This window comes from Eumetopias jubatus, unplaced genomic scaffold, assembly GCF_037043125.1.
Source record: "Eumetopias jubatus isolate StellerSeaLion01/CBP00866 unplaced genomic scaffold, mEumJub1_p1.0 scaffold_3, whole genome shotgun sequence".
Classification (NCBI taxonomy): domain Eukaryota; kingdom Metazoa; phylum Chordata; class Mammalia; order Carnivora; family Otariidae; genus Eumetopias; species Eumetopias jubatus.
Genome location: NW_028274809.1, coordinates 70,034,549 through 70,046,996, shown reverse-complemented (window position 1 = coordinate 70,046,996; position 12,448 = coordinate 70,034,549). Strand labels below are relative to the sequence as shown.

At 35.5% G+C, this 12,448-nt stretch overlaps 1 protein-coding gene across 2 annotated transcripts in view; it reads left to right on the top strand.

The window, feature by feature from the left end:
- PSMD14 (proteasome 26S subunit, non-ATPase 14) overlaps positions 1-12,448 on the top strand; it is a 99,739-nt gene that overhangs the window by 50,976 nt on the left and 36,315 nt on the right. For both annotated transcript variants that reach the window (XM_028113123.2, XM_028113124.2), the window contains 4 exons: positions 5,874-5,945; positions 6,161-6,280; positions 9,549-9,619; positions 10,601-10,751. In XM_028113123.2, the coding sequence (XP_027968924.1) occupies positions 5,874-5,945; positions 6,161-6,280; positions 9,549-9,619; positions 10,601-10,751 (414 nt within the window). The remainder of the gene's footprint in view (positions 1-5,873; positions 5,946-6,160; positions 6,281-9,548; positions 9,620-10,600; positions 10,752-12,448) is intronic.

The following is a 12,448-nucleotide window of genomic DNA, read 5'->3' as shown; positions in this document are numbered from 1 at the left end:
CCTAACCCTTATGTTGTTCGAGGGTTAACTATGTTAATATTAGAATTAGAACGCAGAAAATGATGAAGTATAAAATTTCAAAATTATTTTTAAACTAGCATAATGATAAAAAAGCTGACAAATTTAACACAAAAAAGAAAATGCCAGACCAGTCTCACTTGTAAACAGGGAAACAAAAACCCTAAAAAAAAAAAAAAAAGAGTAAATCACGTCAACAGTTTTATCCCAGGAGTAGAGAGGTGATTTAATACTGGGAAAACTATTACTGTAACGTATCACTTGACAGAGGCAAGATGAGTAAAACATAGTAGCCACTACGGTTGTGTTTACAGAAGGAAATGTATACAAATCTCACCAATCCTTTTATTTTTATTTTTATTTTTTAAAGATTTTATTTATTTATATGAGAGAGAATGGTAGAGAGAGAGTGTGAGAGGGAGGAAGGTCAGAGGGAGAAGCAGACTCCCCGCTGAGCAGGGATCCCGATGCGGGACTCGATCCCTGGACTCCAGGATCATGACCTGAGCCGAAGGCAGTCGCTTAACCAGCTGAGCCACCCGGGCGCCCTTTTATTTTTTATTTGTAAGCAGTATATACATGAATTTCCATTTTATTTATTTATTTTTTGAAGATTTTATTTATTTATTTGACAGAGAGAGATATAGTGAGAAAGAGAGCACAAGCAAGGGAAGCAGCAGAGGGAGAGGGAGAAGCAGGCTCCCCACTGAGCAAGGAGCCCGATGGGGGACTTGATCCCAGGATCCTGGGATCACGACCTGAGCCAAAGGCAGCGAGCCGCTTAACCAACTGAGCCACCCAGGGGCCCCTGAATTTCAATTTAAAATCTATTATGAGAGGCTTTTAACAAAGGACTTTAATTCATTTATAGTTTTCCATTACCATTATATTTGATCTTACCTGATATTTGCTGTTTTTGTTTCACTCCCTTCTTGGTTCCCTACTGGTATTTGGGTCGTTTTTTGTTTTTTTAGTTATCAGCGTTGTGTTTGCTTTTCTTTCTCCAATGATTCCGTTTTAATGTTTATTGTGGTTATTTTTAAGTTGTTCAGATGACTTTTTAATTCATATTTCTGTAGTAGTCAAAATCAGCACTTAAATTAGAGGTTTTTTTTTTCCCCTCCTGTATGTAAAATAGAGAATTTTGTTTACTTCATTTCTTTCCACTGCCGTATATTGTTATTTGGACAATATCTGTGGTTTTGAACCCTCTTTATTTATATTATTTAGATCCGTATCTGTCTTTAACTGCTTTCAATAATCTTAACAGATGGCTTTTCCATTTTTCAGGTTTTAATTTTGATTTGTGGGGGCACAGCCGGTTTTATTTATTCAAGAAGTTCTTTGAAGGAGGATATAAGGAATCATATTTTCTGAGTCCTTGTGTACTTAGTAACATGTTTGTGGGCCTTCATACATTTTTTAAATTAAGTATAAAATTTCGGACTCAACAGGGTTTCTCTCTTAAAACTTGGAAACTTTCTTTCATTGTTTTCTGTCATTTAATGTTGCAAAGAAATCCAAAGTCAACCTGAGTTGCAGTTTTTTCATCAGGTTAGTTTTTCTACTTTCATGTTTTTAGGAATTTTGCTTTATCCATGTAATTATGATTTACCCGGGGTGCCTGGGTGTCTTAAATTAAGCGTCCAATTCTTGATTTCGGCTCAGGTCATGATCTCTCAGGGGTGTGAGATCAAGCCCCGCATGGGCCTGGAGCCTGCTTAAGATTCTCTCGCTTCCTCTCCATCTGCCCCTCCCCTCCCTGTCTCCCCCGCTTAAAAAAAAAAAAAAAATTGCCCAAGATTTTTCAAGGTATAATACTTTCTTCACTGATTATTGCCTAACATTTAGTGATCTGAAAGTTGGAAAAAAAAATTTTGTTTGTTCTTTCAGGAAAGTTTTCTTCACCTTTATCTTGACTTATTGATTCTATTTCTTACTTTGTCCTTAGGAACAACTATTTCTTAGCTTATAGCTCCTTTGTCCTCTAGTATCATTATATTTTTAGTAGTTTTCATCTCTGACTTTTAACTCTGCATTCTGAGACATCTTTGTGTTCTGTATCAGTGAATTAAACTTGTCATAATCTTATTTTTACCCTTGTTTCCTCCCATGTGATTTTAGTTCTTAATTATTTTTCATCTTTTCATATTGGTCTGTCCTTGAACTTTCTGTTTCAAAGTTAGGAAAGCTTATATTGTACTGATGCCAAATAGTTTTCTAAAATTTTGTTTATGAGTCCTATTTTTAGATTTCTTTCCTCTCTTTGAATCATCAGGTTGCTATTGCTCAGGAGCATTTGCCAAAAGACAATGTAGGTACATTGTCCATAGCCCCACATTTTTCTTAACTTGGGTTAAGTTAAGCTCAGTTTCCAGGGTCTCTGATGGAGTTTTCTTTTTCTTCCTTGCCTGGTTGTATGATAATCTGGACAGGTGAGCATATGAAAAGTGATAGTCTCAAATATTCACAACTACCAGAGGTCCTGAACATCTGTCCTGTAGACAGTATTTTACATGGATTACTCTTTATTTTTATTTCTTTTAAGAATGCAGTTCAGGGGCGCCTGGCTGGCTCCGTCAGAAGAGCATGTGATTCTGATGTCTACTCTTGATCTCAGGGTTGTGAGTTTGAACCCCGTATTGGGTGTAGAGATTACTTTTAAAAAATGCAGTTCATGATTCATTGTTTGCGTATAACACTCACTGCTCCATGCAGAACGTGCCCTCTTTAATACCCATCACCAGGCTAACCCATCCCCCCACCGCCCAGAACCCTCAATTTGTTTTTCAGAGTCCATAGTCTCTCATGGTTCATCTCCCCCTCTGATTTCCCCCCCTTCATTCTTCCCCTCCTGCTATCTTCTTCTTTTTTTTTTTTTTTAACATATGATGTATTATTTGTTTCAGAGGTACAGGTCTGTGATTCAGCAGTCTTACACAGTTCACAGTGGTCACCATAGCACATACCCTCCCCAGTGTCCATCACCCAGCCACCCCATCCCTCCCACCCCCCACCACTCCAGCAACCCTCAGTTTGTTTCCTGAGATTAAGAATTCCTCATATCAGTGAGGTCATATGATACAATCATGAAACACTACATCAAAAACTAATGATGTAATGTATGGTGATTAACATAAAAAAAAGACAGTACTGCCAACAATAAATAAATAAATAAATAAATAAATTAATTAATTAAATAAATGCAGTTCACCACTATAAACTCTTTTCTACTTCTTGCCAAGTTTTTTTTCTAAGGAATTTAGTCTCTGACTAGATCAAGAAACAAAATAGTAGTGGAGTGAGAGAAGCAACAGGAAATATCACTGGCTGCTCTCTCAAAAAACAGCACCCATCCAGTAGAGAAACAGTCAAATGGTTTTCTCTTAGTATGTTTCTGAACCAGAAGAAAATAGTGAAAGAGGAGGTGATGATCTTTTATATCTACTTACGTATGGTTTGTTCTCTCTCACAGAGTAACTGGTGGGTATTTTTCATTTCTGTTCCACTGGCTTATAGTACCTCAGTTTATTCATTTCATTTTTTTCAGCCAACACTTATTAAGTTCTTTTCAGGCACTTTGCTAGGTACTGGTTATATGTAATGTTGAACAAAACAGACAGTTCTTTAATTGATGGCAGGGGTAGTTTCTGGACTTGTCGGTAATACATTTTCCTGATGGTATGATGTTTTATTTCCCTATTCCTTTTTTTAGTATTTTCTGGCAAGTTATGAAGGGCAGTATTAAAAAAAATTAAAAGAAAGAAAGGCTGTATTAATAACTACAGTCTAGATACCATTTTAAATTCTTTTTCCATATGAAATTTTTAAGTTGATCTGGATTCAGGAATTAATCTCTGTGAATAAATATAGTGTTCATTATCCTAATTTAAAGTAGTACTTCCCCAAGACCTCTCATTACAGCTGACTTACTACTGTCCTCACCTTTTTTCTTAAACTTTCTTTACTTTTTTAGTTAGATGAATAAAATGATCATATTAACAAAATTATCATGTTTAGGGGTGCCTGGGTGGCTTAGCTGGTTGAGCAGTGAGTCTTGACGTCGACTCAGGTCATGATCTCAGGTTATGAGATCGAGTCCCACATTGGGCTATGTGCTCAGTACAGAGTCTGCTAGTCCCTCTCTGTCCCTCCCCCTGCCCACGCTCCCACACACTCTCTCTCTAAAATAAACAAAATCTTAAAAAAAAAAGCATTATGTTTTATATGATGATCTCAACAAATGTTTTGGCATGATAGTACTTTAGCTTACCTTAGAGTTTTCATTCTGAAAGAGACTTATATTGGGGCACTTGGGTGGCTTAGGAAATTAAGTGTGGAGTGATTTCGGCTTAGGTCATGATCTCAGGGTCCTGTGATTAAACCCCCGTGGGGCTCTGTGCTCAGTGGGGAGTCTGCTTGAGGATTCTCTCCCTCTTCCTCCCCCTACCCCAGCTCGTTTGCTCATGCGCTCCCTCCCTCTCTCTCTCAAATAAATAAACAAACCTTTGAAAGAGACTCATCTCTATTTGAAAAGTAAGCAATAAAGCTGCATTAGGCAATAATAAATGGAGAATTACTTTTGGTTTTTTAAATTTATTATCTGATATTATTAAAAATAAAATTAGGCATTTGATTTTTCTTACCCCTTTGTACATAAGGAAACAAATAATTTCTGTAAGAAAAAAGAAATAATTTTGTGTTCTTGTATTCAGAGAAAAGTTATTGTAGAACTCTTTATATTTAATGCTCCCAGCAAATATTAGGAATTTTTACACAAAAAATAAAAATTAAAAAAATGACAGAATTTAGCATATAAATAGACAAGAAGCATAAAATACACATAGACCTGCACATCTGAAATGTAATGAGTAAATCAGTTGATTAATTTTAATAAGTAAACCCATAAAAGCAAGATAGAATATTGATTTATAATTTGGATAACTAACATTTGTTTTGTAATTTGTATTAGAGTTACTGTCAAGGAAAGGGAACTTTGAGCAAAACAGAACCTGGCAATTATAGGACACATCTCATTTTAATTTCCCAGACTGTCGGGTATTGAAAAACAAGAAAGCTTTCTTGTGTGCAGAATTACATGTATAAGATTGTAGTCATCTTGAGGGGAAGGACCCTATGTAAATTACCTTGTGCCTCTGAATGTTATAGTCAAAAGAGGCTTGTTGCTTTTGATGAAGAAGACACAATCCTTAGGGAGAATAGTGTCTGCCTTAACCTGTAGTAAGATAAATAGTAACATTTGTTTGAAAGGTAGTAAGAATTTGAAAGTATTTTCATGTTGGCCACACTAGTCTCAGCCAGTTTGTTCATACCTGGTGCACTTGTGTTAAATTTATTGTATCGGGGAGGGGAACAGGTTTATCAGGTGAAGTGCATAGTGTGTTGTTCACAGCTCTTTCACCTAGGGGTTAGACATCTTCTGTCCCCTCCCGCCAACTATATCTGTGCATCTGCTGAGATCCCATAGCCCTAAAGTATATGCTGTCTGTAGCTGAAAATCAGTCTCAGATTGAGAAGGAGAAACGTGGCTAATTGGTGTATTGTAGTTATTTTGTAGCAGAGGTAGCTTAGCATTGCTGAAAGATTTAAGCTTTATGTCCGCTGGACACTTGCCTGAGCATTAAGTTTGATTTGTTTTCCATGGGTTTGAGGTTTGATATTTATTAAGTTGTTTTGATTATTTGTGTTGTGCCTGAATAAAACGATACTTGAGAATAAAAGGATACTTGATGGGTTTTCCCAAAACTCTTAAAAACAATCAAGTTTATATCATATAACTTTAATTTTAAACTCATAAACTGTGTGTGCATAATAATTGATGTGCTTATTTCTAGGGGCCACCTACAGATGCTCCTGCGGTGGACACAGCAGAACAGGTCTATATTTCTTCCCTTGCACTGTTAAAAGTAAGTATTGAATAGAGTTACTTGCTTTAGAGAACTCTGTTGCTTTCACTTGGGAATATTTGTTATGTTAGCCCTCAAACTTAAGCCAGTGCTCTAGGTGCATCTGTAAAATAAGAGTGTTTTATTTCCACTGAAACAAACTTAGGTTATTAAAAAAAAAAAGTACCAAGGATCTTAATTTAAAGCTTTATACCCACCTATCTTCCTCTTCACAGATGTTAAAGCATGGTCGGGCTGGAGTTCCCATGGAAGTTATGGGTCTGATGCTTGGAGAATTTGTTGACGATTACACCGTCAGAGTGATTGATGTGTTTGCTATGCCACAGTCAGGAACAGTGAGTACTTTTTATGGTTGCCTGCTGTAAGTAAATGTGTTTCTTTTCTCTTTCCTTTTCCTATGCAAAATAATTTTGATCACATTATATTTTCTCTTCCTGATAGGAAAAATCCATCATAAGATTAATGATAGAAATTTCTACCCTGAATGGAATTAAATCATTCATCTTTTAAATGCATGATGAATTCCCTGAAGGTCTACAAACTGAATGATGTTAGCATTAAATCCCTTAACTCATACTTTCAACTTTAACTAGTATAGCATACCAGATTTATAAGTTAGTTACCCCATAATAGTAGGGTATTAATTTGAACACTCCATTCAGAAGATTTTAGAGACTCTCTTAATTAGACTTTTAATTCACATGCGTTATCTAGTCCTCACATTTTATTCCTTTTGATTTGAAATATTGGACCCTGTTTTTTTATAGATGGTGATAAATGACTCTTAAGCTTTTCATATTCAAAATATTAAGTTTAAAGAAACCAAAAAAACTGGGAAACTTTAGTTCTTTTGCCCAGGTGTGGTAATTTCTTTATAGAGGAAGTATACTACATACAAATTTTAGAAGTCATTTACTTTACCTGTTTAGAATGCATTATTCTTCCCGGAAGATTTTTGTTTTGTTTTGCTATTTTGTTTAATGCATTGGACTTGTGTAAAAAGGTGTGCATTTATATCTAAAGAAAATGGCCAAAAAACAACAAGCATTCTGCCTTATAAAAACTACACACATATCCTTCTCATCTGTTTGCCTAGAAAAATATAACATGTATATTTTTCTGATGGTTGTGTTTTCTCTAATATGCAACATTTCTCTTACTGAGCCTTATAAAATAAACTAGATTAAAAAAATTGTCATAAAGCTTGTTTGCTTTGTTTGAGGCTCTTAACTGTAAGTATACCTTGATAAAGTAGATAATAGAGTAAAACAAGTTATATTTTTATTTTTTATTATTTATTTATTTATTTACAGAGAGAGAGCACACACTGAGGGTTGGAGTGCAGAAGGAGAGGAAAAGAATCCTAAGTAGACTTCATGCTTGGCGGAGCCCTACGTAGGGCTCAATCTCATGACCCTGAGACCATGACCTGAGCTGAAATCAAGAGTCGGCTGCTTAACCGACATAGCCACTCAGATGCCCAAGCATTTTAAAGATTTATTTATTATTATTTATTTGAGAGTAAGAGAGAGAGAGTGTGTGTGCGAGTTGGGGGAGGGGCAGAACGAGAGGGGGAGAGAGAGAATCTCAAGCAGACTCCCTGCTGAGCGTGGAGCCCGATGTGGGGCTTGATCCCAGGACCCATGAGATCATGACCTGAGCCTAAATCACAAGTCAGATGCTTAACCAGCTGAGCTACCCAAGCGCCCCATTTTTTTAAGGTTTATTTATTTATTATTATTTATTTTAGAGGGAGAAAGAGAGGCCCCAGCATTTTAAATAGAGTAGTTACTACAGATTGCAGTGTATTTGTTAATAACGCAAAATATAGAAAATATGCAAATTTTTCTCCAAATGGACTAGTTTATTGAGCTAAACTAATTTAGATCTGATTTTGTCCACCTGGCTATCCATTGTATTTATTTTGTACATTTGGATATAGAGCAATATGCTACGTATTAACTAAAGATTTAGATTTATATCTTAGGCTATATTTTTATGTCTTAGGCTACTTTTACCTATATTTATCTTTTCATGTCAGAATATGAAAAACAAAGTTAACTAGTATTTCTGTTACATGTGGTCCTTATCAATTATAATAAGGAGTTCTTAAGCTTTAATATCATTATTTCCTTGAAATGCTTGTTTGACAATATGAAATAGAAGATTTTTATCTTCGTGTTCATTCTGTGTAGTAGATTAGAAAGGGTTTTTTTTGGCCCAGGAGTTAGCTAACTTTCTGTAAAGATGTATGCTTCTGTCTCATATTCTTGTGTTTTTTGTTTTTTTAATCACTTTAAAAATGTAAAAACCTATAGCAACAGATTGTATACCCCTGTTCTTGAGGATGCTTTCTCAACTGGAATTCAGATATTGTTTGTTTTGGTGGGAGGGAAGTGCTGATGTTAACTGGTGTATTGGGATAGATTAGAATTAAATTCCTGGTGTTAGAAGAAAGCCTTGTAGGAATTAAAATGGCAGTGATCTATCACTGGAGAGATGACATGAATGCCTTTAATTCTTCCATGTTCTAAAATTTTTTGGTTGAACTAGCACGATAATGCAACATTTAAAAGACTTGGTTATAGATTGTCTCTAATGGGGAATGGGGGGGAGAGAGAATATTTTTTTTTTTAAGATTTATTTATTTATTTGAGAGGGAGAGTGAGCGAGAGATAGAGCATGAGCAGGGGGAGGAGCAGAGGGAAAAAGAGAAGCAGACTCCCAGCTGATCAGGGAGCCCGATGTAGGGCTCTATCCTGGGACTCCGGGATCATGACCTGAGCTGAAGGCAGACACTTAACCAACTGAGCCACCCAGATGCCCAGGAAAGAGAGAATCTTCATTCTTCAAAGTATTTATATTACCGAGGAAAAAGAAGACTTCAGGTTGTTGATTATTATAATAGCTGAAAAACTTTGGATGGGATGGAAGGGACATTGTGCTTATCAGGTATCAGAGATGGCATTTGAAAGTATGCTTGTCAAGATAGGTCTAAACAATGGGGCGCCTGGGTGGCTCAGACGTTAAGCATCTGCCTTCAGCTCGGATCATGATCCCAGGGTCCTGGGATCGAGCCCCGCGTCGGTCTCCCTGCTCAGCGGGATGCCTGCTTCTCCCTCTCCCCCTCCCCCTGCTGTGTTCCTTCTCTCACTGTGTCTTTCTCTGTCAAATAAATAAAATCTTTAAAAAAAAAAAAAAAGATAGGTCTAAACAAAAATGGTTCAATTATTTGGTATTTCTGGTAGTGTGTGTGTGTGTGTGTGTGTGTGTGTGTGTGTGTGTGTGTGTTCGAATGCATGTGCACATATACGTAGCCATGGCCATAAGCTCTTAAAGGATCCTGAAAACTGTCTTAACTCATTAGCTAACAGCAGTTTGGTACTTGGCAGTTTTAGAAGTTTTATTAAAGTATGGCTTATAATTGAATGATACAAGTGGGAATCAATTATGAATATCCAAACCTATAAAATTATTTTGGTATCCCAAAATAATATGTATAGGGGGTTTTGGGGTAGCTTTTTGTTCATTGAGTGGATAAATGTTTGTGGATCTTTTTTCATAGTTCTAAAAGCTAATTATGTTTCTTTCTATCTAAACCAGGGTGTCAGTGTGGAGGCAGTTGATCCAGTATTCCAAGCCAAAATGTTAGATATGTTGAAGCAGACAGGAAGGTAAGTATTTTAACTGATTCTATAAAAGAATAATGGGAAATATTTTTAGAGATGTATTTCAAAAATCTGGATGTTTATGAATATCGTACCTAGGGGAAAAAAGCCATGTAGTTAATATAAAAGTATCACTCTAAATACTGTGTATCACCTACCTAGTATCTCTTTCTTCTCGAATCAGAGAAATTTGCCAATGAGAAAATTATCTCATGTTAAAATTCTCAACCATCACATAGTACGCTTGGGCTGTAGCTTCCCTGTTTAGCATATGGAGTTACTTTCTAGTCACTTATAATTGAAAGAGTTTGTATGTTCCAGGTATTGGAACTAAATAAGGTTCTGAATATTTAATTATATTAGGCATGTGATTTTTAAAGAGAGAGAAAGTAGAATTCAAATATTCTTCAAGCCCCTCCCCCCAGATTAAATCTCAATAGTTGTCATTCTCTTGCTCAAATTCTTCTACTGTGGAAGAAACTTCAAAATTATTGTTAGCAAAAGGCTCAGCAGCTGAGCAGAACAGTGCAAATTGGTTTTTGACTGAGTTCCTAGTTCTACTGCTGGTTTAATTGATATTTAATCCTTTCACAACAGTGGATCCTGGTGTCCATTGTTAAAAATGTACTCTGCCTGGAAAATCCAACTCCCAGACCTAAGGAGTTAAAGAGTAGATATTTACTTGAATGCTGAAAGGGTAAAACTGGCTCAGAGAAAGTGTGGTAACAAGGTGAAAAACTGAAAGCCTTATCTACCACTGCTAATGTGCATCTCTTAATGATAGCACTCCTTTGTCATGCTTATTCATTTCCATATTTTCTGGATAATATGGTGTATGATTTCAGTGTTTCTAATGGTGCTTTTTTCACACCTGTGTGTTTTTCATCTCTTCTTAATTTATACCCTGTTAGTGTGTTGTTTCTTTTCATATCATAAACGTGTATTACTTGTTCTGTTCTGAACCGCTGAATGCCCTCTTTGTTTCAGGCCTGAGATGGTTGTTGGTTGGTATCACAGTCACCCTGGCTTTGGTTGTTGGCTTTCTGGTGTGGATATCAACACTCAGCAGAGCTTTGAAGCCTTGTCGGAGAGAGCTGTGGCAGTGGTTGTGGACCCCATTCAGAGTGTAAAAGGAAAGGTAGAGTAGATTCTATCTTTATTAGCATCTACTGCCACATTCTGTTTACACATACATTAAATTAAAATTTCTTTTGTTTAAAGCAGGATTCTTACACAGAAAAACCTTGTCTGTGTACTTAAACAAAAAAACCTGTACAAGTTGAAAAATGTGTTGTCTTGGTATGATTAGCAATATAACCACTTAGAGATTTGTTTCTACTTCAATCAGCTATTGCCTAACCATAAATGTTTATTTTTAAGTTTGTTTGTATTTCATAGATTTAGAAATGTGAAACCATACTAAAAGCCTGCTGTACACATTTTATTAATATTTTAATAAACATTGTTCTACCTTCCTTTACTTTAAAATGGTGAATTTGGGATTGGCACATTTTATGTATCTAGTTAAAGACACTGTTTTGCATACATTGTGCAGGACATATTCTGGAGTTGGATGTTCCAAATATTTTAGACAATGAAAACTTGACCCAAAGACTTGGTATCAGCCATTCGCATTTTTGGAGTGAGGACACAGATGAATGATTAAATATCCTAAGTGATTATGAAAAGAGATTAACTTGCAAAGCATATTGGGTTATAGTTGTTCTTTGTTGAAATCTTTTGTTCTTGTTTAGTTCTTTTTTTCTCCCCCCTTCGTTCTCTCTCTCTCTCTTTCTTTTTTTTATTTCTTTCTTTCTAGCCCCATATGCCATTTTCCTATTTCCTGCCTCATGACAGCAGGGAGCAGCTCTATTATCACCTTCACAGAGCTGTCTGCAAATGTGAGAGGCAATTCGATTTTGCTCAACCACAGGGAGAGTGGATTAGAAAAACTACAGAACATACAGAAATTGGCTAGGTGGTTACTGCTTTAAAATACTGCTGAGGTGTCTTGTTTGAGCATGTACTTCCATTGTAGTGTAGAATAATTGTTAAAATAAAATCACAATACATTTATGGAATCCTTTTTATGCAGCTTTTACAAATAATTTTTAGAGCACTTAAAAATAAATATTAGCTTGCTATCTATCAGACCTGGAGTTTGCTAGTATTGCAGATCACATTTACATCTGCTCACCAGCTCAAACAAACTAAATATGGCTGTTAAACATGGAGTTTTTATCTGTCATGATTTGAAGTTGAACACTTTCTGACATCATATTATTATGATGAATAAAAATTGAGGCCTTCTCTAAATCATGATCCTATTAGATGTGATTTAGCTTTTCAGAGGTGGAATCTAGCACAAAAACAGTAATAATAGAAACCAATATACCAGACAATTCAGAATGGATTACTTCTGATGCTTGCTGTATACCTATATTTCAGTTTACTTTTTTTAACTAAGTATATTATTACTTAACTGTACAGATAAAAAGAGTTGAAAATCCTTGACTTTTGTTAGTTTTATGAATTAAAGTACAGTATAATACTTCTTAAATTTAATTCCTGATAATTAAGGTATCTTTTTAATAACTCACATTAACTCATTTAAGTAATAATTATAATTTTAGAAATATAACAGAATTATTTGATTAAGTCTCTCCACAATATTTACAAAAAATAATTGAAGCTTAATGTTAAATACAATTAGAGTTCTATTTTGTAGTATTAGTGTATCTGACTTTTTATGATACTTGACTCGTGATGGTGGCGACTTTGAAAAGGAAAATATAAACTTAAATACAATGAAAGAATACATTCTCAAAACTGAAT